Source organism: Staurois parvus, unplaced genomic scaffold (assembly GCF_062004578.1).
Source record: "Staurois parvus isolate SC_StPar_1 unplaced genomic scaffold, SC_StPar_1.0 ptg000549l, whole genome shotgun sequence".
Classification (NCBI taxonomy): domain Eukaryota; kingdom Metazoa; phylum Chordata; class Amphibia; order Anura; family Ranidae; genus Staurois; species Staurois parvus.
The window spans coordinates 4,376,892-4,404,645 of record NW_028318345.1 but is presented as its reverse complement, the minus strand read 5'-3'; the positions used below and the strand labels follow the sequence as shown (position 1 = coordinate 4,404,645).

The window sequence follows — 27,754 nt, the reverse complement described above, 5'->3', positions numbered from 1 at the left end:
AGTCCGCCCCTGCCTACGGCATGTATGATTCAACGTTGAACTGGAGAATGTTTACATCAGTGTAATAGCTGAACACAGGATACACCCATGTGGTATTGGCTGCCTATTCTTTCTAAATAAAAAGCCAATAACAGAGGCTGAAAGGAGGACTCTAGGGTGACTTATACTGAAAAGTAACCTTACCTAGACACCCAAGCAAAACAGGCATGGAGGGCTGAATCTGGAGCTAAAACTGACAGCTATCCGCTCTCTTCTGTCAACGTGTTTTTTTTGTCAGTATATAAGTATACACCTGAACACCCCCCCCCCCCCCCATTTCTCCCATTCCATTTTAAAGGGGAATTAAAGTGGTTGATAATAGGTCAGATTCAAGTACTTACATTGGTTGCATTTAAAAACACATTTATTGATGTTAAATTAATACATAGCTGTATTGATAAAGTTAGTTTTTTTATAGAAGATGAAAGATATACAGTATTTGAATTTGTAGTTGGTCTGTGTATCATGAACGAGCTTGTCCTCTGCCTTTTCCAGGTGGTGGTGGTGCAGGAGGTTTAACATTTGGCTTCTTCATAGAGGTTGTTGCCACAAGCGCAGTTTGCCTAGGTGGTTCTGTAACCATTAGTCGTGGGCCCTTTTGGGAAGGTACAGTCAACTTCCCATTTTTAGCATTTGTTTCATTGGCTGAATTTGTAGTAATCAGTTTTCCATCCTCTATAAGAAAAAAGTAGACATAATATTAAGATGAGTTAAAACCAGATGTTAGCATATTTATTTTACATTTGGAAATAATGATCATTACAACAAAGAGATAATCTTTGGTTTACAATTTTCTTCATATAGTGTTGCCACAACTCATGAAGGGTTTGTGTACATGGTCTTTTGTTGCAGTTGAGCAACTTTTCTTGCCTATACAAGTCGGCGTGAATGAAAAAGCAACTTAAAGCAGCTTAATAAGGCTCAGAAGCAGTTTGATTAATTTCCTTGGTGCAGTAGCAACCTCCAAAAAATTCTCCGCCTTTTCTGTTCCAGTTTAAATTAACAGTGAGATCTTTGAAGGGCTAATATTCAAATGATAGTCATACTGAGTTCTAGAGAATAAGCAGGGAATAATATATTGGTTGTCAAGTTTAAAGTGTTACTAAACCCAGGACCCTGCATTCACTATATCTGATCTCCCACAGTATACAGAACATGGAAATGCAATTATTTTAGTAAATATAAACTGCTAAATACCTTTTCTCTTTTTAGAGCAGTCTTGTGACTTCAGCAGAGCACTGGTTAAAGCTTGTAGGAGGAGTTTTCTTTCTGCTCTAGGAGGATGTGAAACCCCATGACCCTCTGTCTGGACAGTGCTGATTGGCCCTGTGCTGATCACATGCACTCTCCCAAGAAACAAAAAACCTCTCTAGCAATACACACCAAACTGAGCATGTGACCATCAGTTCAGTCTGTATCAGGTGGTCATTTCAACAAGAAGAGGGGCAGAGAAGTCAGGATCAAACAGCCTTTTTACACAATGCAGAGGATTAACCCCTTAGGTTCCACAGTGAGTATAACAAGCATGCTTTAGTGCATATACAGACTGATTTTACTGTTGTGGGTTTAGTAACACTTTAACCGTCTCTAGAGCTATTGCTTTCAGCGTCCTTATTAAAACCCACTAGACCATGTGATGAAATAACGTTCTAACTGTGTAGCTAGAAAAATATGTTAATCATACTGTATATGAAGATGACCTTGTGGAGAAAGCTGGGTTATAGCTAATATACCAGAAGATCAATAATTTGAATGATCAGAGCTGTAAGTCTTTTGTATGTAAGACATGTCTTACCCATTTGATTATCTTTTTTTCCATGTTTCCTTTTTCTGGAGTAAAATGTAAGATGATCATAGACCATAAGATGCAGCCACTCAACCCATATATTTGGAAGGAAGGTCATTAAATGGTCAGCTGAAGAGGTAAACTACCTAATAGTTTCCTAAATTTTTCAGGGACTCTAAGCGAGGTGTGTCCATTGAAGTCAGGATGAAAATATAGGGAATTGCTATTTCTGGGGCCCACTCCCAGGTGCAGGAGTTTGTGTGTTTGCTATCAGTTTGGAATTTTCCAATTATAGGATAACCATAGGACCACCCAAACCATTACTATTACAATTTTATAACTAGAGTATATAGAGATAATACTGTAATATAGAGATAATACTGTAGATAATATATGGGTAGGGGTGATCAGTACTTGAGAGAGGCGGGCATATGTTTTAAATGTGTGTTTATGTATGGGTGGAGTTTTTTGGTGTATTTTAAACTTTGATATATAATAAAGTATTATGTTTTTGCATTTAGTCCAATGGGTTGTTTAACTGGCGTTCCTGTTCCTCTTCCTCCCCCACCTCCCCCTTACTACTGTGCTACAGATCCGCTCACCTGGGGGCTCTTCTCATCTGTCTGCTCAACTCTCCTGCCCGGAGATGGTACCTGGGCACTTAGGAGATATAATCTGAAAGGGAGACAAGGTTGCAATGGATCATGGGACATGTAGTCTCCAAGGAATCTGAGCCATTGAGGTGTATGGGCTGGAAACTACAATTCCCACTATCCCCTATACCAGAAGAAGAGGAGAGATCAGTCTTTTCTCAGGATTTGAGCTACGAGTCACAGCTTTTTTTATATGGGAACCAGAGTTTACAGACCTACTGCTCTGTCCTAAGGTTCTGGTGAGGTGAGGGACAGAGCCACAGGGAGTTGCTTTGTCTTGGGAACCAGAAAGGAGTGACCTTTTGCAGAACCAGAGCAGTGTGGGACTGGAAAGTACAAACCTGTCGCTAGGGTATCTGTGCACACATTCAGAGAGACTGAACCTAAGAAGGCCTGAAGACTAAGCCACAGAAAGGTCTTTTGCCGTGCTGGGACCAGAGCTGGAGAGACCATTTGCTGTGTGAGTGCCTATGTCAGAAAGAACAGAGCCTTGTGGGGACCCAATCTCCACCAGGGACAACAGACCACCAAGTGCTCCTGACTGGCACCATTGAGTATCAGGAGTGTTGAGCGGAATCAACTGAGTTTTCCCCATTATTGTCCACAGTTAATGCCAGTAAAGATTGCTCCTTACTTAGTAGTCCCAAAGTCATCCATTATGTGCAGTTTTAAAGAGACAGTAACAAGTTCTTTACAGCCATCCCCAGGAGTACACTGCTCAGAGAAAAAATATACATATACCCACATTCAGGGGTATACTTTCAGTGTGCACTCTGGGACACTTTTGATTAGTTATTACAGAGAGTCACTATGGGACTTCTTTTATTGTTGCTAATGTTTCTTCACAGTTTATGCTGTTCTGATTAACTGTATACCTGTTAAGTTTGGTTCAGCAGTATTACAGCCATTAAATGAAAAAATGGTGTAACACTGAGTACCAAGTAGATGGATAATGTAAATACCATAAATACAGATAAGTGACACTGTGTGCTCCAAACCAAACAAGGTCACAATAGACCAAATAATTTTGTGGCTGCCCCTCCAATGCTTTTTGTATTTTTCCACTCCCCAAAATTTCAAGCTCAAGGGGTCTTTGTTATGATGTAATAGGAAATGATTGGCTACGCTATGTTTTGGGAAACCTTTCCGAATGTTTTTGACATGTTCCCTCAATCGAACCCATAATGGCCTTTTAGTCGTCCCCACATACTGGAGACCACACCCACATTGGAGTACGTAGACCACTCCTTCAGTCCTACAGGATATGAAATCTTTAATTTTAAACTCTTTATTATTAGTTGATGATTGCCATTTGATCCTCATATGTTTTATTCTCTATTACATCATAACAAAAACCCCTCGAGCTTGAAATTTTGGGGAGTGGAAAAATACAAAAAGCATTGGAGCGGCAGCCACAAAATTAGAATCCTCAGTAAAGCTGAATCTAAATGGATTTTTATGATGGAAACGCATACGCCATTGGGACCTAATATTGAGTTTGATCTCAATTGTTTTATCAGTGATTTTTAATTTGTATTATCTTTATTTTTCCTGGCATCTTTGTAACATGTGATGAGTGTCTTGATATGAAATGAGGTTTTTTATTTTTATATATTTTTATTCTATTATTATATATTTTTTGAGTTTGGCATTTTTACCGTATTTTTTATCGTATTATTATGGATTACAACGTGTTTATTGCTTTCTTTTGGGTTGGTTTTTTATTGTCCATTTTTACTATATATTTTTTATTTTCTTTCTTATCTAATTTTATTGCCTTACCATTACACATATTTTATATATTTTGATGTTTCTATCCATTTTTTCAACCATTTTGCCATTGATTTATTGTTTTTCTTTATTACATTGTTGGTCTTATTTTTATTATTTATTTTTTATAGATAATAATAATTTCGGATGGCATCGCCTGTGGTGAGGCATATTGGGAGTATACATCATACGGGATGGTTTTCTCCGCTTTTTTAATCAGTAACTCGACATATCAGATTCGTGTGCCATTAGTCCGGCGGTAAAGTGTCCCTAATACCGCTCGGACCTCACTAAAATGGCCACGATCGTCCTGCCCAAAGGTGGAATTATGCTAATCTATCAGCCTTTATTAAGGAACGTTGCCGGGCAATCACGCAGTCCTGATGAAGTCACGTGTTAATGTAACGCAACGCATCGACAGTACAGCGTGTTGACGTAGCTTCCGGCGTGATGCACTTCCAGCGTGGCGCCATTTTTGAATACCCTGCATTCATTGATGTCTTCTGAAATGTGAGTGCATATTGTTTTATATTCGTTTGAGTATCAAATAAAGCAGTTTCACACCATGGAGGATTTATTCTTCTGTTATATGGGCCTGTTGGATTAAGCTGTATGCAAGTATCCTGTCGCTTGCCTGTCCATTGACCCAGAGGGGTTCCTTAGCGAGGACACATTATATCTAGGGGTCCTGTCCAGCCCAGATATCAGACCACCAGGAATACCTATACAAATAGGATCCAGGAGAGATCTGCAAGGCTTTGTGGCCCCCAGGGGTCGCTGAGTGGAGGTGAGAGGCCATTGCAGCCATTCCTAGGAGCACATACCGGTGAGTCATGGGGGTTTTTGCATGAGCCCAAAGACTGAAGCACTTCAGCTGTATTCACGTGTTGGTTCACATTTATTGGACTTTCATATATTTGTGCTAATTCATGTGTATCTGATGAGCACCTATCCCTCCACAGGGATTCAGGTATGCCTAGGTTGAGTCCCATTTGTGGGGACAAAGGGTCACATGTTTATTGATCCCTGAATGGGATTGGGTTCACTATATACCAGTCACTTATTAGGTCTATTGCGACCTTGTTTGGTTTGGAGCACACAGTGTCACTTATCTGTATTTATGGTATTTACATTATCTATCTACTTGGTACTGAGTGCTACACCATTTTTTCATTTAATTTAATTCGTCCTATAGGTATGGCATTAGGTGTTTAGCTGCTGGTACATCCCATTTATGAACATTTCTGATTGCATCTTAGCGCAGGGGCAGTTTTTTGTTATATATTTATAGTATTACAGCCATATTCATTCAGCCAGTTCATTGCCATATTTGAGGTTAGTATTCCCATCAGTTGTCCTAACACATTCTACCATATGCTCTGACCTGTTTATTGGCTTGTGTATTGTGTTTATCCCACCTTACCATAATATTTCTACTTGATCCACCATTCAGCAGTCTATGGCCTATTTGCTGTATGCTAAATTATCATATTAGTATACAAAACACTTATGTTATACAGGTGTGAGCAGCCTTCAACTTATATAACTAGGTGTGTCAGTGGGGCGGAGCGGTTTAAAGAGATGTGGCAGAACAGAGAACCCATCATACCAAGTGGCTCCAGTGGGGGTAAGCACTACACAAGTAATACATATAGGAGGTTATTTACTAAAACTGGAGGGTGCAAAATTTGGTGCAGCTCTGCATAGAAACCAATCAGCTTTCAGGTTTTATTGCCAAAGCTTAATTGAACAAGCTGAAGTTAGAAGCTTATTGGCTACCATGTACAGATGCACCAGATTCTGACTGCACCAGTCTTAGTAAATCTCCCCCATATTGTTATAGTTTAAAAAACAAGTTTTTACACTGTCAATGAAATGTATACACTTTATTATATAATATGTTGCATTTAAACGAAAAAAGGTGCATTCTTTTCAATCTTGCATTTCTTTTTTTATGCAACAATAAAAAATAAACTAAACAAATGCAAACAAAAAAGGTTCAAATATTAGTAGCAAACAAAATAGAAAGGAAAAAATAAACAGGAAAATAAAAGCTAAGAGGGGGGAGGAGTTGATTAGTTCTGATTAGATTAACTAAAGGTCAATGAAGGCTAATTAAATAGGAATGCGCTTTATTTTCAAAATAAAATACTTTTTTTTTTTTTACTTCTAAGGTTTCTATAACTGATGTAATATGGTCATACATTTGATCTGCATAATAATGAAATAGTAAATACAGTGTAAAATGCATTGTTAAACTATATTACTCAATTACATTAGCAGACTATCTGCATTTTGACAGCCGTTCCTGTTATGTAATCCAGAGCAATACCTGGCTGTCATTTTGACAGATGGTAATCACCGGCAATAGTGGTGGGGAATGGATATTTTTTGGGGTTTACCTCCTACTTTTAAAATCTTCAATTGGTTAATAATTTTAGCTTGTGGTAATTCTAGTTTTGAAGGCAATAGTTTCTGTCCCCTCCCTTAAGCAATTTGTTTCTTTTTTTTTTTTTTTGGTTCCAAGGCCTTCCTTGCAATAGGGGAGTACTGTTTTAGTTTTTTTTGGGGGGTGAGGGGTATATTGGCTTTAATTACATGTTGATAGGGTTTTTATGTAGGTTTGAAATGCACAAAGCACAGCACACAATTACTGAGCTTTGTTCTTGGAACAGCCCTTTGTTACAGGTACCTCACTGCAACATTTGAAAGAGAAAAAAGTGCAAGAACCATCGCACATGATATCACTCACATTCACTGTATCCCCTATTCCTATAGTAAAAATAAAAGGTAGGTATAGAGTGGTTACACCTATTCTTTTCTCATGTTTCATACTGTCCTGCCATTGGCAAATAGTACACTGCCTTACTGTCTGCGTTTTCTTAATTCTCGTAGTAAAACACCTGCCTGTGCCCTGTTTTCCAAGTACATTTTGGTCCAGTCTTGCTCTTTAAAACTGTCCTGCCACTGGCAAATTCTACACTAATGTATCGCCTCTTAAGATAATAGAAATTGGTCAGGGGCAGGACCAGGGGCGGACTGGGCAATAGGGGATCATGGGGCCCGTGTCCTTGCTCAAACTCAAAAAAGCCTATGATAAAGGTACCAGGGGCATCTCATGGGGCCCCCTACTGACCCTGGGCCCTTGGGCAGTGCCCGAGTTTCCAAATGGTCAGTCCACCCCTGGGCAGGACAGGGACAGCTTCAGCAAACCACTGACCAATTTTAGCACGTGATGCTACTGAAAAAAGTCGTATCTGAAATAATCAGACTGAGGTGGTTTCATACAGCACTTTAAGGTATCCTTCAGATTTGTACTTTAAAGAGTTAATTCTATTTTGCATTTTGAAAAGGACCCTCTCCCCACTGTTTGGTGTTTTTAAAAACTGATTTTGACCATGGTACATGTTCCCCATGGTATCATCCAGCTCCCTTTGCCTTTTATTTTTACTATAGCTTGCCTATTAGCCCTAAAAATGGGCATAATTTACTAACAATATTTGTCCCCTGTAGACTACAAAGTGATCTGCCATTTTAGTTTACTGAATTTAAAACTCAGTTTGTCCAACCCTGTGCTATTCGCCCCCTAGTCTGCATACCTCCCATGTCTAATACAATAGGGTCCCCCCAATATCGTTTTAATGTTTGTATTTTTTTATAATAAAGAAAGCAATAGGATAATTTAGGAACCTCAAGATGGGCTATAACACCAAAACTTTCAATATAGGTGTGATAAAGGCTCTTTGGACAAAGTGATATTTTGCTCATTTAAAAATAAATAAATAAAAATGCTTTTAATGGACAGTGTGCAGTAGCTGTGGCACCCCTAGTCCTGCCTAGAACCAGCCTTCAGTATCTGCACAAAACATACCGACTGGCTGCTGCTGACTAGTGAAAGGATCTGCCGTCTGAGCCACAAGGCATGCAGAAGCTGCACCCATGCTCTCAACGGGAATGGAGAACACTTGCCTGGATTTGCGGGACACTGGGATTTTGTTGAAATCTTGGGACAGTGCCATATAACCCAGGATAGTTAAAAGGTATGGGTATCATTACTGTATAGCCAATACATTTTACCTTTGTCTTCACGTTCTTTTTTGATACCAAGTCTTACACTAGGAGGCAGAAGGTCTTCTAAATCTTTCATTAATTCGTTGGTTGATACTGTATTGTTCCGTCTGCTTTTTTCCTCATCTCTTTTCTTTAGAAATTCAAAAATAAATACATATATTAACATATTGGTTGAATAACAAAAATGAATATTTAAACAATGATTTCTTAGTAACTAAATACATCTTTAAGCACTTTTCGATATGTGTCAAATAGACCAATAAAGTAGACATAAGAAAGGAATCAGAGTTAATGAGATTCATCCCAGGCTCGGTGATTAATATTTCAGAAAGCAAATGATGGCGAGGCAAAGTAGCCTGCAGCATAACAGAACTAAAGGCAGTGCAGACAAAACAAACTGGAAAATTAATCACATCAGCTCCACAACTCCCCTTCAAAATCGGGCCATTTTTTGCTATTCGGTGCTGTGCAATTTCAACTGGTAATTGCATGGTCATGCTACGCTGTAACCAAATGAAATTTATGTCCTTTTTTTCACACAAATGTAGCTTTATCTTGTGGTATTTTTATCACCACAGGGTTTTTTTTTTATTGTTTGTGATATAAATGAAAAAAGACCAAAAATTTTGAAAAAAAATTAAATTTTCTAAAAAATAAAACATAAAAGATGATATTACGCCATGTAAATAGATGACAAACATGACATGCTTTAAAATTGCACACGCCCATGCAATGGCAACGAACTATATACATTTTTAATATTGATAAGTGATGTTTTAAAAGCCTTTACAGGTCATCATTTTATATTTACATAGGAGGTCTAGTGCTAGAATTACTGCCCTCGACCTGACGTTCATGTTGTTACCTCACATGCATGATCCAATTTCTGTTTACATACCGACGCGAGACCGATGCTTGCGTTCACTTTTGCGCATGGGAAGGGGGGGGTGGGGCTTATTTTTTTTTTGGTTTTGATCTTGATTTTTTTTCTTTAGTTTTAGAGCATAGAGATGATTTGAGGCATTCCAGTCTCCGATCAGTGCTTTGGTCAGTCAGTGGAACTGCCGGTTATATCCTCAGATTTGCCTATGAGACGAATTGCTTTTAAATGAAAGCTGACCTCCAGCTGAAAAAAAAAGGGTGATGCCTGTAGCTGCAAGCATTATCCCAGTATAACCACTCAAAGTCCAGCTATGTTGCTGGTCCTTGTTGGGCATAAATGAACAGCAGAGAACATGGACATATGAGGAATCAGGTCTGTGGACCAATATGACTACAATTCATTCTTTTTTGTAATGCTCATGTTGAGGGTTAGGCCCAAAAACATTTTAAATTCAGAAACCGTGATAGGTTTCCATGCAAATTGCCTGGCAAGAACTGAATTTGAGTGAGCGGCCATGTATTGCTGTGTGTATAAATTGCTTTGGCCCAAAATCAATTGGTACAAACCTTCTGTGAAAAACAGTGGAGGGGCTAAACGCTAGTGTTGGCAGCGAGCGTGGCTGATCCTACTAACACTGCATTTTTGGGGACACTATACTAAGGGGGCACTAGTATAGTTCTGTTCATGATCAATATATTGATTCGTACAAACACTATACCAATAATGGCGGTGATCAGTGACCTATAGCATGAGTGCGATAGTGTGCGGGCAATATAACTAGCTGACCCTGGCTAGGAGGGGAGCTTACAGACCTGACGCTATCTGATTTTTCTAGTGGCAATAATACAGTAATCAGTGAAAAATTCTATATACTGACACTGTACTAATGGCACTGGCTGGGTGATGGGGTGATCAAAGGGTTAAAAGGGCGATCAAAGGGTAAATGTGCTAATCTAAGGGCTGTGTAAAATGTAGTGCTTTTACTCAGTGAGGTGTTCCCTCTTCTCTCCCTGGACCAACAGGGGGGGAGCGGAGGGGGCGCGCATTCGCACACAGCACCTGGAAATAGAAAGCGACGTAAGGGTATGTATGCTGCTTTGCCCAGATCCATCACTCGTCTGCACATTGTAGGCATACGGTTGACAAGTATTTGAAAAAAAGACCCTACAAAAAAAATTTAAAGACCAGAATATTGCTCAAGAGGAATTTCACCTAAAAAAATGTGTAACATTCCACTCCAAATTAATTCCTCTGGGGATTCTAATGTCTACCTTGTAGATCCAATAAACCCCCCTTTTTACTCAGGCAAGAGAATTGGTCTCCTCCCCTAATGAGTCGATCTACTCTATTACTTATATTCTAAATGGAGGACAAGTGTCCACTATGATAATTTGCAAAGTGTTATACACTTAGTATTTATGTTGTCCTGATATGACTTATTAATATGTGGATCACCTAAATAGGCAGACCTTGAACAATGAATGTGTCCATAATTGTACATGCCTGTCATGTTTATCTATGTGCCTGTATTATTGAAAAACAGATTAGGTGATAACGTGTCACCAAGTGTTGTTCTAGCAACAATTGAACCCCAATATCCAGAACTTCTCTTTAACCCATGTAAGATTGTTAAAAATCGACGAACAATGCATTTTATCTGTTCAGTTGGTTCAATGTGTAAATTATAACAGTTGAGAATATAATGGACTGAGGATTTCTCTTAGCATAATTTCTCTTTTCTTATTGCTCATTCAACTGCAGGAGAATATCTTTTGGTATATTCTTGGCTTTAGAGAATGCATCTCCTTTTACAGACTGTCTATAAACCTGCTCCAGAATTCTCACCACCATTTCAGTCTCACTCTCATGCTTCTTCAAGGTAGAACAATTTTGTTGGGCCAAAACAAACTGTTCCATTAGTATGGCCCTCATGCGTCAAGTGACAGCTGTCAGCCTGGAGAAGAGAATTCCTGGACATTGACCTTGGATTAGTTTGTACAACTCACCCAGTGGTCTATGAATAACCCACAATTTAATACAAAGAAATACATTGGAACGCATATTCTTCTCTCATAAATCTGGTACTGCATTCAATATTGCTCAAATATTTCAAAAAGTATTAATCAACAACTCCTGTTGAACAATAAACAGGAGGTCATTAATGTATTAGGAAATAAAACATAGTCTGACCTCTAAACAGGATAGCATCTCCATTGACACATACATGTTGGCATAAGTACTAATTTGACAATATATCGGAAGATAGATACCATCAAATAAAAAGTAATTATGGGTCAAAAGAAAAGGAACTTCGTCCATGATAAACATACTACATTCTGGGGGAATGGTCAGTATGACAGTCACAATAATATTGCAAAGCTCTCATTCCTTGGTATGCAAGAATACAAAGAATTGACATCACAATTAGGTACAACAGTAAGGCGTTTACTGTCTTTTATGGTCTCTTCTTAAACCTATGAATGGCATTGTTTGGTATCATGCAAATATGTTGCAAATTTTTTTCACCAAAGACTGGAGAAGATTATACATTAAATACCCCAAATACTCACAGAGGTGCCCAGTTCTGGCAACCATAGGTCTACCTTCAGGATCAGAATCAGGATTCCCTCTTTGTGAACCTTTTGGGAGATGCACACAGCTACTGCCTTGTTAATAACAATGTTGAGTAATTTCTGATGTTCTCCTTTCAACTCTATCTTGTCTTTCTCCCTTTTTTTTATTGGCTCTTCCTCAGGGATGATTTACAATGTGTTCTAGCATTTTCTGGTTCGAATATACACTTTGTGCACTCCAAATGCCACAATTTTCCTTCTGCTATTGGCAGAGATTAGACAATAGGTGTATAGTCCCTTATCCACATCTTATTCTAATTTACCGATACAATACCTTTGATGTTACTGTTTTGACATATCCGTTTCATTGTTACCAATTACAGGTATGTTTTCTCTGTGCATGACTGCTTTTGCACTGTTACCTCTTATTGTTGTATTTTACTTGTACACATGACAGCAGTTATGTTTGTACTCTCTAAACTTAAAACTTTTTCAATAAAAAATTTTGAACGGAAAAACGTTGAGTACTTTTTTATATCAGGCAGTGAGATCTCAGCGCATTCTACAATTGGTGTCATCATCAAATAGTTGCTTTGTCAGCATTTTTTATGGTGATTGCTGATTTTTTCTTTAGGGTCTAAAATCTTCAAAAATAAATATATTTTGGGAAAGGACCCAAGGAAAACAGCAGTTAATTTCTCCCCACATGGTTTAATTTATGGTGAAGGGATGGATTTGAAGGTAGGGATGTTTTTCTTTGGGTATTTTTTGTTTATATTCTGTGGAATTTATGATAATAAAATTGTTTATTAAGATTTTCTAATTAATACCCTATCTAGCCTATTTGCATAATTAAAGCTGGCCCAAGCCACATGTCATATCCACCACACTGGGTCATAGATGAGTTTGCAGCCAGTGACTGCTTTACTTAATCCCCTTTAGGAAGGTTTTTTTTGTCTTTATTTGTGAGTATAAAATGTTCCTCTGTCTGCTCATATTGCAGTTCACATAGGGGTTGCCTGTTCTCACATTTTCTCCCAGGAATACCAAGTCCTGCTTGACATATTTTTGGAATAAATCCAGTTTCCCACCCCCTCATGTGCAGGATAAATGCTGGATTTAAACATAATAGAACTTTTTAACTTGTATTTTACTAGTGACCCTCAAACTGATTGATCTCCTTCATCCAAAGAATACAAATCATAAAGTATACAATATTCTTGAAAACTAAAACTAGTGTCATAACCATGACAGAAACCTGAAGGAATGAAACCAGTGAGATACCCTTCAATCTGGGTCACCACTTGTTAGCCTGAGTTTGTGGGGCCCCCATTATGTCTCCATCGTGTTTGTTAAAGCATATCTATGGTCAAAATGTAAAATCAAATATCCATTTCCACATTGTATTTCAATTATTTTTATCCTATTCCTAATACTCTTGAAGTTTGTAAATTTACTTCGTACACATGTGACATTTATTGACTATGCTCTGTGAGTAGGTACTGCTGTGACTTCACAGAGCCTGCCTTCTGAACTACAGAAAGACTGAATCATTACAGGAATTACTGATTGCAAGCATCAAGGTATTGTAGGAAATGTAGTCCTTAGAAAAGGAAGGTAAACATCAGAGGAAAAGCTGCAAAGCATTAAAGGGATCCAGTAAATTGTGGAAAGAGATGGTCAGGCAAAACTCACAATATGAATTCAGATTTTTCAAGTATGTTTATATTGGATTGTCAAAATATAACTATTGTTTGTATTGCTATTACAATTTTGATGTTATAAAATGAAAGTGTATGCTGTGACTATAGATGTCAAAAAAGTTATTCACATTAATCCATATGGCAAACAAATCAAGGTGATATTCTGGTGCAAAATTCAAGCCATGTGAGAAAACCTACATCCCCTGTCATGCTAAATTCTAATTGGTGACATTTAATGCATTAGTAATGTTGAACCTCATGATAATCTGTTTCTTGTTCTTTATTTCCCCTAGTCTCAATGTCTTCCTTTATTTGTAAGATTTGGACTTTTCTGTTTCCATCTCTTAGCCATTTTCTGAAAAAGTGTTTGATCATTTTCTTTTCCTATCATCTTTCCTTGAATGTGAATTTACTGGGGAATTTACTGGGGACACAGGTTGTATAGAGGAATCCCCTCAGCGTCAGAAAGCAGGCCCTCTTAAACCTTCTTCAATTTGACCCATCCTAATTACTGTATAAACATTAGGATCTTTGTAATCCTATTTGTCTCTTATACAGTACATATAGTCCTTTTAGTATGAGCGATTTCACCTTTCAGGGTATTGAACACAGCATCTAGATTATGATCCTTTACATTTCTCAAATTCAGTTTGTATTTTCTGGTTTCCTATGCATGACTCCTCCAAGCAGGATTGTATGTACAGTAGCTCACTATTAGCTTCATTAGTTTAAAGGAGGCATCACTAAGAATTGTAGTCTATTCCCCTCTAAACCTTTCATCTGTAACCTTAAACATGGGAAATGTTTTAATTCTGAGGCCTCTGGATATCCTTAATCTGTGAGGCTACACCCCAACATAATCACATTTCTCTACTGCGCACCCTCTGCAACTTCCAAGACAGGTCAGTGCAAATGTCCTTTTCATTAATGCTATCTGCTCCAAAGATTATAAACCTCTCAGTCAGCCTATCATTCTCTGCATTCACAGTTTTCACAGATTTATAGGTCTGTGGCAAGGATTGTGCAATGATATTATTTCAAAATTCCGTAATTGAGAGCTGTATGATCTTATTATACAACAATACAGTACTAATGCTATGTGATAAGCGTGGAATAGCTTCATTCAATGTCCTCAAAAGAATCACCACAAATAACTGTAGCTTGGTTATTTAACAGTTTACCTGTGTCTGTTCCACAGTGCATCAAAGGAGAAAAACACTGCTGCACAAATCAACATATGCCCTACTCTTGGACGGACTGACCATTTGGAAACTCGGGCACTGCCCGAGGGCCCAGGGTCAGTAGGGAGCCCCATGAGATGCCCCTGGTACCTTTTTCATAGGCTTTTTTGAGTTTTGGCAAGGACACAGGGGCCCCATGATCCTCTATTGCCCGGGGGCCCCATGAGTTGTCAGTCCGCCCCTGGCCCTACTCTTCATTTATTTATTTATGAATGCTAGAGACATTGCCTTCATTTGTGCATTACTGTTATATGTAATCAGGGCTTTTTTTCAGCAGGAACATGGGGGAATCCATCTCTGGTATCTCCAGCATTGAATGTGTGTCATGGCAAGGGGAGCTGGGGTGTGCTGAAGGGTCTATTGATGCTGGCTGTGGGGGCATCTATTATCGCTGGAGGGGATCTATTTTTGGTAGGGTCTGTTGTTGCTAGGGGGGTCTATTGTTGCTTATGGGGAATTTATTGTTGCTGGTGGGGGGTCTTATGTTGCTGGGGGTTCAATTGTTGCTGTGAGGGATCTACTGTTGAGGGAGAGGTCTATTGATGATGGTGCTTTGAGATCTGCTGTTGCTGCTGGAGGTCTATTGTTGCTAGTGTAGTATTAAGTTGTGGGTGGATCTATTGTTGCTGGAGGGGGTCTATTGTGTGGGAATATATTTTTGCTGGGGGTCTATTGTTGCTGGAGAGGTCTATTGCTGCGCGTGGATCTATTGCTGCTGGAGAGGTCTATTGTTGTGTGAGGATCTATTGCTGCTGGAGAGGTCTATTGTTATGTAAGGATCTATTTCTGCTGGAGAGGTCTATTGTTGTGTGAGGATATATTGCTGCTGGGGGATCTATTACTTCTGGAGAAGTCTATTGTTGTGTGAGGATCTATTGCTGCTGGAGAGGTCTATTGTTGTGTGAGGATACATTGCTGCTGGAGAGGTCTATTGTTGTGTGAGGATCTATTGCTGCTGGAGAGGTCTATTGTTGTGTGAGGATATATTGCTGCTGGAGAGGTCTATTGTTGTGTGAGGATCTATTGCTGCTGGAGAGGTCTGTTGTTGTGTGAAGATCTATTGTTGCTGGGGGTCTATTGCTGCTGGAGAGGTCTATTGTTGTGTGGGGATCTATTGCTGCTGTCTATTGTTGCTGGCTGAAGGGGATCCATTACTTTTCTTGTTATCATTAACAAATTCCATACAATTTACTTAGCACCACAAAATGATACTTGGTTCTGTATTCTCTAAAAAGAGTGGTACTGGGGGGGGGGGGGGGGTGGGTAGGGAGTGGAAACAAGGGACAGTGATCGTAGGTGGGTAGGGGGTGGAAACAAGGGGTGATTCAGAAAGGAGGAGTTCCTTCACCTTTTCTCTGAGAAAGCCCTGAATATAACTAATAAGAAAAATGTATTAAAAAAAATGTTAGTCTCTTATTAACTCTTACTTAAAAATATGTCACTTTTATGTTAGTCTTTATTAACCCCACCCCTTGGTGCCCTAGCTAGTTTTCTTACTTTTTTTTAAAAGTTTGCATTTAAATTTAAAATTTACATTTGTAGCCCAACAAAAATATTTGTACTAGAAACAAATTCTAGTGCCATTATAAAAAGAACAAATTGAAGAATATAATTTGCAATTTGTAAATTATAAACTAGAATTTTCCAATAATATAAAGTTAGCCATGGGGCGTTAAGAAATGGTTTGCATGGCTCTGTCCACTATCCAGAAATAAGGAATTATTCCCTTATTTTGAGATATTTAATGGCATGTTAAAGCAAACATGGCTCAGTTTAAGATGCTGACTGGTTTACCAGTCTTAATACCTCCTTGTATTCTGCCAACCACTGTATGTGTAACCACCATCTGTTTCAGCTTGGTGGTGGGCAGATACATTTGTCACAGGTTAAGAACCATTTTGCTTATTTAACCTTTTTTTGTTTGTTTAACAAATCAAGGGGGAGAAAATAAAAAATATTCATTGTTAGAGTTTACAAATACAACAAAACTGATCAAGTGCTCTATTTCTGTTTTTTTTTTCACTAATGCATGTATTACAGGGTTAGTAAGCCAAATTATGATGTGTCACCCAAGAACTCTCATGATGACATCTCTGGGCATTGGTCCCCACCTACCATGGTAGTTTATGATGAGGCCCAACTACCCCACTTGGATTTTTTGTTGGGGTATTACTAGAACAGGAAATGATGGTAAATATCTCTTTTGGTGACATACAAGCAAATAAAACATGATAAGGGATCTTACTTCCCCATTATATTATAAACTAAAAAAAAAAGTTATGGCTGTAGCTTAGCTGTAATTGTTGAAAAATGCAACAATAGTAGTGGGAAAACTAGGGGGTCTAGTTATGAAAAAAAAGAAGTTGGATAAATGTGACAAGCATTTGCTCATTTTGTACTAATTCTAACTGTATTTTTTCATACAGTGATTTAAATGATCGTTATCGCCATCTAGTGGCCATAATGCAGTATTTTATTTATTTATTATTTTGTAATATAACATTTAGAAAAAAATACCTCATTATAGCTACTAGTTTGCACTTTGATAGGAAACCACTGAATTAAAAAAAGCCCAGCCAGAATTTGTGAAAGATAGATGAATGTGTGTCAAAGTCATCCAATTAAACTTTTTTTTTTTAAATAGACCCCTGACTGCGATGAAGAAGTGAAGCAGAACTGCAAATTATGGCTCCATAAGATATAAAAAAACTAAAGGTCACTTAGATACTGACACATTTTGTGTGGACTGACAATTTCATTCTCCAATCATGATATACTTTAGAATTTATTTAAAAAACATTATTTTATTTGTGATACTATAAGGCAGGGCCATGAAATATGAGCTCCTAATAAAATGTATTATCTACCTTGTCCCTATTATGGAAAGGCTTCAAGTACATAATAATCCAAAAAAGGAAATTATCAAATTTGGCTATGTTTTTCTGTAGACAAACTTGTGATAACTACAAACTGCTTGAATATGCACAATGCATCCCAAAGTCAACAAATGTTTAATTTAGGTATGATAGATTTGTGTATAGCCTTTGAAGGTACAATGAAATTAGGTATTTGTATTCATGATTTTATAGTCTTGTCTCACAAAAAAAAAATGAACAAGCTGACGTTTTGCTGTAAGAGCATGTCACCTACGAATCTTCTGATCTCACTGTTAACAGCCATAGACATGAGATAACTGTCACTCAATCAAGTTGGTTTCAGCCTGAATGGGCAACAATCCAATGTTTATGGCAGAAGTGAAACCATACAGTGAGATCCTAGCTTTATTTTGATTGCAGAGAGAATATGTGCAGGGAGAAGAGCCCTCATATTTCACACAAAGAAAGTGAAAAGCAATATATTGCCATAAAAAGCAATATGAAATGAATAAAGAATATCTTTTAGGGCTAGTTCACAATACATGCATTTCAGTTGCGTTTTTTTCTGCATCCAAAATACACAGAAAGTAGGTTATATGGTTGTCATTGTCATAGTTCACATCAGCGCTTGCAGTTCCAGTACGTTCCAGTTGCAGAAAAAAAAGTAGAACATGCTGCATTGTTTCTGCACAGAACTGTACTGGAACGAGGTAAAATGCACCAAAAATGCACTAGAACGCACTGGAATGCACCAAAAAGCACTGGAATGCACATATCCCTGGATATATCCCTGGAACACACCAAAAATGCACTGGAACGCATCAAAAATGCACCAGAACATGCCAAAAACGCGGCAAAAAGGCACATGAAAAAATTTATCCAGAATGCATCTATAGTGTGAACCTTAACTACTTGCCCTCCAGAGGATTTACCCCCCTTCCTGACCAGGTCATTTTTTGAGATACGACGCTGCGTTACTTTAACTGACAATTGAGCAGTCATGCAAATCTGCACCCAAATGAAATTTACGTCCTTTTTTTCCCCACAAATAGAGCTTCATTTCGGTGGTATTTGATCGCCTGTGCATTTTTTATTTGTTGCGCTATAAACAAACAAAAACAATTTTGTAGAAAAAAACAATATTTTTGACTTTTTGTTATTAAACATGTCCAGTAAAAAAAATGTGAAAAGTCAAATGTCATCATAAATTTAGGCCAAAATGTATTCTGTTACGTCTTTGCTAGAAAAAAATCTCCATACATGTAAATTAATTGGTTTACGTGAAAGTTATAGCGTTTACAAATGGCGGTATACATACTGGAATTTTTTTTTACTAGTAATGGCGGCGATCAGAGACTTATAGCGGGACTGTGGGACTGCGGCGGACATTCTGACACTGACTTGGTGTCACTGACATCCCCAGTAACACTAATACTGTGATCAGTGCTAATAAAAAGCACTGACACTGTACTAATGGCACTGGGCAGTTAACATCTGGGGCAATCAAAGGGTTGTCTGCTGTTTCACTATGTTGGCTGTGTGTGTTTTACTGTAAGCACACTGCTTTGAATCGCTCTGCTTTGCTGACAGGGGAGAGATCTATGTTGTTTTAAAACAGGTCTCTCCCCCGTCAGAGATACTTGGTGATCACCGGGTGTTGGTGAGTAATCCCCAGCCGGGAGCTGGTGATTGACAGCTGAGTGAATGGTGGCAAAATGCCTAATAATTGCCCAAACATTGTACACAAACCAGCACGTATATCAAGCTTGCCTTTTGGTTACTCAAAGCCATGGGTTTTCATTGGACACCATTTCAACCTTCTAGCAACTGGTGTCCCAACGACCAATAACTTAATCAGTTGATAAGGTGGATGTTGGGTGCGTGCACAGCATCCTTGTTTGCCCTTATACATCAGCCACACTAGCTGGGTGAGGGAGAAGAGAAACAATGGAATACTAGTCAGTACCAGTATGCAAAGCTGTATTTACTTTGGAAAAATAAATCTTATCTAATGTTGGGTGTTCTACATGTGTGGATGTTGCTGCAATATGTAAAACTATTAGTTTAATTTTTTACATGTTAGAACGGGGTGCCTCGAGATTGTGCATTATTTTAAGAGTTCCTTGATTGAAAATGGTTGAGAAACACTGTTATAAACAACATATATGTTATTCTAGATTCACTCCTTTTTACCAAAGAAACCACCAAGCTACTCGTTCACTCACTCGCTATCTCTCGCCTTGGCTATTGCAACTCCCTTCTAATAGGCCTACCTCTCTGTAAGCTATCTCGTCTTCAGTCTATCATGAATGCTGCTGTCAGGATCACCTACCTTACCAACTGCTCAGTGTCTGCCACCCCTCTCTGTCAATCCCCCCACTGGCTTAAGATTGCAAATTAAATTCAAAATACTAACAACAACACACAAAGCCATCCACAGCACTGCCCCGAGCTACATCACCAATCTTGTCTCCACGTACCACCGATACCTTCCTCTCCACTGCTCTCATGATCTCCTGCTCTCAATCTCCCTTGTCTCCTCCTCCCATGGTTGTCTCCAGGACTTTACCAGAGCCTCTCCCATTCTTTGGAACTCTCTACCTCAATCTGTTTGGCTATCCCCTACTCTGGCTGCCTTTAGGCGATTCCTGAAAACTCATCTCTTCAGGGAAGCCTATCACTCCTCCGAATAGACATTTATCACTTCCATCAGCTCCCTTACAGTTATAACCTTTTGTACCACTTGCCTCACCCTATTAGATTGTAAGCTCTTATCAGCAAGGCCCTCTTAATCCTCTTGTTTTGATTGTATTGTAGCTGTACTGTCTCCCTTTATATTGTATATTGCAAACTGCTTTCACTATAAGTTCTGTATAATAATAAAAATTATAGTTACCTCTAATGGAATCTTACTTGCATATAGTCTTGAACTTTTTAAAAATAAATGAAAGAAAACTGTAAGCAGCAGGACCAATCAAATCAACATGAAAAACCTTAAGCTTGAAGGTGCCCAAGGAAATATCAAATATGGTTGTTGTATACATATTGTACCTCAAAGCCAATTCATCTATAATGAAAAAGAGGGTAAACAGGGAAACATACAAGAGTGGGTGGTGAAAGATAGACGAGTGGGTGGTGAAATCTAAAGCACTATGAATAAGAAGAAAAAAAGAAGAAAGGGAACCTCCAGGGTAAGGGCTAGAGGAAAGGTCCTAAGGAAAAAGAGGGCAAATTTAAAAGAGAGGGGACAATCCCTAATTCAAATGCATCTGTGTTGTTCAAATCATTTAAAAGCAAGAGAATTAGCTTCTGAATAATTAGGCATTTGGGACCCTGTCCTAAGGTTAGGTAAGCCATAATTGGAGGATGATCAGACTACATTCTGTGCAAAATGGAAGCATCTATAAGTAGGGTTAAGTCACCATGCAAGATGAATTTGTATTGTTAGCCTATAGCAGCCCCCTTTCCCATAGGGAAAGCAGGTCTGCTGATACTTGGTTGCCCCCAGGTCTTATACACAATGCTATAGTGCCTAGGTACCATGCAGGCACAAAAAGAGCACAGCCAACAGGTACTTGCGGTTGGCAGACAGGTAGAATGGTTAGTGGCGGCCCGAGTTCAGGGCAGGCAGCGTTCAGAGAGTAGTGAGGGTCAAATTTGTGGTCAAAAGGCAGACTGAGTCTAGAGTGTAGTCCAATCTGAGGTTGATAACAAGGAAATCCAAACTAGCTGACAGGGTTCGCTTGAAGATGAAGGTCAAGGCATGGGAACAAGTCAGAAAAACAGGGAGCTTGAAGCACGTATTGAAAACACTATCAAAAGCATGACTCTGAGGGCTTGTCAGGCTTAATACGGATTTGAACACTACTCGGAGGGAATGTGTAGCAAGTGGACAGTCAGATAGGGAGAGTGCAGCTCAGCCAAAACCAAGACATTGGAATAAGACCAGCAGCTACCATGGATCAGAGGAGTTAAATGCTCCCGACACAAATATAGTGGATGCTATCCTGGTGGTTCCATCAATAATATGTTATCCCAACATTTGATATTCCTAGTATCTGCCTGTCATACTATGTACAAGGGGCGTTCAAGTCAAACCGGGATTTTTAATTTTACAGGTATAAAAAAGGAAGCTAGCATGGTAGTACTACACGCAGTAGTAAGTGGCAAACGTGTCCTATTACTGATAGGTGGCGCACATGTCGCGGGCCAGTCCAGAGACTGTTAATCAAGATGGCAGATAACAGTGTTAGTGCGTGCATGGAACAGTGTGTGGTGATGAAGTTTCTTGTGAATGAAAGTGTGAAACTCGCATATATCTACAGAAGACTGGTGATGAGACGCTCAGCTGCAGTAAGACATTTGAATGGTGTAAACGTTTCATAGATGGCTGTACATCCATCAGTAACAATCCTGGACTTGTTGGTTCTCAGCCCACAGCAGTCACTCCTGTGAACATTCAGCGTGTGGAACAGCTGATCCTGGATAATCGACGCATAACCTGTTGTGAAATTGCACAGGAGACGAATCTTTCTCTGGGAACGGAGAACACAATGATGATGAAATGAAGCAGGCTGTCCTAGGATGGCTCATGCATACTGACAAGTCTTTCTATGCTGAAGCTTTCCAGGCTATAGTTAAATGTGGGGATAGGTGCATAAATGTAGCAGGAGCATATGTCAAAAAATAAATGCAGTTTACACTTGTGTTATTTTATCATATAAAATCAAAAGTCCCAGTTTGACTTGAACACCCCTCGTACTTGTGTTATCTGCTTCTTCTTGTGTGTCTTATTAAGAATCTATGCTTTAAATGGTTAGTTCTTAAAAAGAAACTATCTACACAGACAAGGGACGCCTGTAGATAAAAAAAACAACTGTGCAGATTTTTTGGCAGTTTTTGGTAAAGGTGAACTAACCCTTTAGGAGGTAAACTTGGAAGGCAACAAATTATGTCCCTTGGTGGGCCCCTTGAAAGTAGAGCACTATGATTTTTTTTAAAGTGGTATTAAAGCTAAACCAAAAATGTAATATATTTCAGCTTACCAATCAATGGATGCAGTGGCTGCCTTAGTTTTGTTTTTTTAGGCTTTTCCCTGTATTTTCCCCTGGTGATCTAGCCAGTATCACACCTTGTGTAATATACAAACGACTACAGTACTAAAAGATTTAAATACAGAAACAAATTGAAGCTGAACTCCAGCTAATACTCTATCATCATGTCCGGGCAGGAACGATGGAATGGGCAGGCAGCCCTATGATATGGTCACGCCGCGACTGACGACAGCCACTACCCACAGACCAGATTCCCTCAGGGCGTGGAGTCTATGCCCCAGGCTACCCTTCACCAGGGCCCCTGATGGTGGGGATGGACTTGACACAGCCTGAGACCAGGTCGCGGCCCTCGAGTTACCCCAGCTGCGGTAACGACTGCCGCCAATGGCGTACAGCTGGTGGGAGCTAGATGGGAACACGTATAGCGTAGTCAGACAGGCCGGGTCAATAACAACGGAGCAGACAGTACTAGACGGTAAGCAAAGAATACTCAGGTCACGGGACGGGTTGATCAACGGGAGGTCAGGTAAAGGGTTAAAGCAGCGAATAGTCTTGTCCAAGTCGAGTCAGTTACCAGGAGAGCAACGAGAACAGAACAAGAGCTTGCAACAAGGAAACATACAGGACACTAATGCAGAGAGCACTTGCAGACAGCAGGTTTAAATGTGCTCAACCACACCCTTCTGAGGAGGAGCCGCAGAAGCCTGAAGGCATAAAGGTTCCCAACATGCTTTGCAGAAACCCAAGATGGATGCCAGCACATGGAGATGCACAAGCTCTGAAGAAAGGTAGGACCTTGACACATCAGTAGCAGCAAACAGTTTTTCCTTTTGGGATAAAGATTTTACACACATAAATAAAAGCTGGTCATTGTAAGCACCCCTGCCAGTGTTACAGTAAATGGTCTGTCTCATCCCTGTAGCTGCAATATAGCTTTTCTGCTAGAAAACAACAAACTTCCTGTTGTCCATCTAAGAATTGGTAAGCTGCAATATAATACATGTATATGTGTGGGTTTATTACTGCTTTAAAGTCTGTGGGTGATTCCATTGGGCATTCCAGTAATTGACTGAATAAGCCCTGTGCCACAGGCTTCAGTTGTTCTTGCATAAGCTATTCTGAAAGACCTCTAATCCTTATCTTGTACTTTCTTCCCTATTATCAGGGAATTCCAAGCAGCAGTTAAATGAAATGAGCAGCACAGTCACTAAGTGGTTAGCACTTCCACCTGGCAGCGCTAGGGTCCGGTTTGAATCCCCACCACAGCACGAACTGCCTGGAGTTTGCATCTTTTCCCTGTGCCTGCGTGGGTTTCATCAGGGTATGCCGGTTTCCTCTCATGTGCTGCTTAAAGTATAACAAAAAGAAAAATTTTTTATTTTTTATTTTTTTAGTTGTGGATAGAGTGGAGAGGCATGAGAACCCCTGTCAGTTTTTATTGCAGTCTGTGCCCCATTAAGGAGATTTACCCTCTCTATTTGTCCTGTTTACCATTATCATTGAAAGTGAAAGTAAAAGAAAATCCCAAATTTTGGGTTGTCCCCAGAAAAGTAATAGAGGGGAAACCTTCCAATGGGGACACTAGTTTTGGTAACCTGGGGGTTCCCAAGGAATTCTCTTTATTTGCAGGGATTTCCTCTCACTTCCTGTTTGGCTATAGAACAGGAATTGAAAGAAAATCTTCCCAATGAGACATGGATGGTGAAAAAAAATCTAACAGGTTATAACCCCCCCTTACTGTATCCAAAAGGAAAAAAAAATGTGCCTATAGTTCTACTTTAATTTGGAGGTGCTAAATAAATACCTGTAATAACTAAATAAGAGATATGTAGGATCCTAGAATGTTAAAGGTGCCGGGTTTCTAGGTATCTTTTCTTCCCAGCTTTAACCTTCCTACAAACCTGTATGTCTATCTCAGTTTGGTCATTGCTGCGGACAGTGATCAAGGTTAAGTTAGCCACGGTTGGAAGTTGCTGTTTGTGGGTTGATTGGTGGTGAGCTTCATCTCCTGATCAGGAGTGTTGTATGGAAGCCAGTTCTTTGCCACCTATGTCTGTGGTAGGCCATGGCAATATATTGCACAGGTCTTGGTTGGAACTCTTGTGGCAGCAGGATTGGAAGATGTCTGGCATTCCATTGGCTTGGTGGACAGATGTGGCTCCCAGGTTCTTTTGTGAGGTAAAGGGTCTTAAGTTTTCTTGTTAGTATAGTTGGAACTAGGCAAATGCACAGAAATTCCTCCATGAGTACGAAGTTCTATAGTCACATGTCCATCATGCTTGCCTTTCAGGCCACTCTTCCAGACTCTCATCTATGCATTTTACTCTCTTCTGCAATCCTTTAGTTTGACTACATTCAAATCTTAGAAACTACTTTGCCAATGGACAGTCTTTCAGGGGGGTAGATCATGCCTGTGAAAATTCCCTACATGTCTACTGTCATGTAATTTGACTGGATAACACATGTAATACATGTCCTACTTGTATTCCTTCTGAAGTGTATTTCCCATTAAGAACTGCACTCTTTAAATATGTGTTAGCGAATCATAACTTGTAATATATAGTATCTAAAGCCATTTCTACATAATAAACAGTGACAGTGATTCTGGAGCATAACAACAGTACTATAACAACTTACCGTCTGCATTTTCTTCTTCATCTCAATGTTAGCTTTCTTGTAGGCCTTTGATATAACATTGAGGTAATATAAAGCCAGACTGAAGAAAGCAATATTTAAAAAACATATAAATTAATATGTTATATTTGGTTTGCTGTATTTTAGATGAATATCACAACTTCTTCACTAAAGTGAGTCACACTGACGTATAAGTAAAACAAAAATAGTACCCACATTCATAAACATCTCACAGTATAATAAGTGACATTGTTTAATAGTGTTACTAAACCCATGACTCTGCATTCACTTTATCTGGTCTCCCACAGTACACACAACATGGATATGCAATTATTTTAGTAAATATAAACTGCTAAATACCTTTTCTCATCAGCAATGTATAGCAGTCTTGTGACTTATATCAGTGTACAGCTGAGCACTGATCAATCTTGTAGGAGGAGTTTTCAATCTGCTCTGGCTGTCCTATGAGCTTGCATAACCCCTGACCCTCTGTCTGGACAGTGCTGATTGGCCCTGTGCTGATCACATGCACCTTCCCCAAAAAAGAAAAACTCTCTAGCCATGCACACAAAACTGAACATGTGCATAGTGAGTCCTAGCGCTCTGTACTGTCAGCAGATGGATTGGGGACAGTAGAAGAAGAGGTCGATCAGAGAAGACAGGATCAAACAGCCTTTTTACACAATGTGGAGGGTTAACTCCTTAGGTTCCAAAGTGAGTATAACAGGCATGCTGTACTACATATACAGACTGCTTTTACTGTTGTGGGTTTAGTGACACTTTAACGTTTGGGTTTGATTAAAAAAAGATAATAATTGAAGCAATTCTATGTAATAAATACATTGTATAAACTTGATTCTTAATTTTTTCATGTTTATTCATAAAGTAGAGCCAGTTAAAGCTGGGAATGAGGAATACATGTATGGAAATGCTCCAGTACAAATACAGTGTAAAATTATATTTAAAAAAATACATTTTAATTGTTTTGTACTGTTTATTAAGGCATGGTTTCTGTTTATTAAAACAATTTTGGGCTTAATGATTATTCCCATTTTTACACTTTGATATAATGATAACCATGTGTTATATATGTGTATACTTTTTAAACATATTTGTTCATAATGCTTACACCATTAGGAGAACTGCTGCTAGGATGATTCCTGGATTAGATGCATACCCAAGTACTGTTGTCATAAAAGGTGGAAAATCCATTTTCATGGTTTCCTGTAGAACATCATACATCCTGTTTTTTCCACTTGGAAAACAATAGAAACAGTGCATATATGAAAGTAACTTCTTATACATTGTATCAAAATGAAAGAAAATGCACATGTAAGTAAATTCATTAAATCTAACTTTTTATAGATAATAAAAGTAAAATCACTTTACAATCATTTTAAGGCTGCATTTCCACTATTATTGACCATAGTCTCTATCATAAAATGCCTTTCCACTACTCTTGGGATGCACCAAAAACTATATATACACATTTGTGAAAGATTGGGTTGCTCTCAGGAGCTCAGTAAATTCAAGTGTGGTACTGTGATAGGTTGCCACCTTTGCTATAAGTCCATCCGTGCAATTTCCTTGCTTCTAAATATTCCACGGTCAACTGTTAGTGGTGTTATAATAAAGTGGAAGGAACTGGGAACAACAGCAACTCAGCCACAACGTGACAGGCCATGTAAAATGACAGTGAGGTCAGCGCATGCTAAAGCACACAGCGTTCACAAGTCGCCAACTGTCTGCAGAGTCAATAGCTAAAGACCTCCAAACTTCATGTGGCCTTAGATTATCAGAACAGTGCATAGAGAGCTTCATGGAATGGGTTTCCCTGGCCAATCAGCTGCATCCAAGCCTTACATCACCAAGTGCAATGCAAAGCATGGGATGCACTGGACTCCAGAGCAGTGGAGACGTGTTCTCTGGAGTTACGAATCATGCTTCTCTGCCTGGCAATCTGATGGACGTGTCTGGGTTTGACAGTTGCCAAGAGAACGGTACTTGCCTGACTGCATTGTGCCAAGTGTAAAGTTTGGTGGAGGGGGAATTATGGTGTGGACTTGTTTTTCAGGGGTTTGACATTTTGGACAATGCCATGTTCCCATCTTTGTGGGAACAGTTTGGGGATGACCCCTTCCTGTTCCAACATGACTGCGCACCAGTGCACAAAGCAAGGTCCATAAAGACATAGTTTGGGGTGAGGAACTTGACTGGCCTGCATAGAGTCCTAACCCTAACAAATGTGTTTCTGTAAGAAAGGTCAAACATTCCCATAGACACAATCCTAAACCTTGTTGACAGCCTTCCCAGAAGAGTTGACGCTATTATAGATGCAAAGGGTGGGCCAATTCAATAGTGAACCCTACGGACTAAGACTGGGATGCCATCAAAGTTCATGTGCGTGTAAAGGCAGGTGTCCCAAAGCTTTTGATAATATAGTGTACTAAATGTATATTAGAGGGTGAGAA

The 27,754-nt window shown here is 39.2% G+C and overlaps 1 protein-coding gene across 1 annotated transcript in view; it reads right to left on the bottom strand.

The window, feature by feature from the left end:
- Positions 1-385: 385 nt before the first annotated feature.
- The window catches only part of LOC149451072 (transmembrane channel-like protein 2-A), a 133,591-nt gene continuing 106,222 nt past the window's right edge, over positions 386-27,754 (bottom strand). Inside the window, exons 17-20 of the mRNA XM_089691036.1 lie at positions 26,413-26,538; positions 25,287-25,365; positions 8,326-8,449; positions 386-714 (exon numbers count right to left, since the gene is read on the bottom strand). Of these exons, the coding sequence (XP_089547162.1) occupies positions 503-714; positions 8,326-8,449; positions 25,287-25,365; positions 26,413-26,538 (541 nt within the window). The 3' untranslated portion in view covers positions 386-502. The remainder of the gene's footprint in view (positions 715-8,325; positions 8,450-25,286; positions 25,366-26,412; positions 26,539-27,754) is intronic.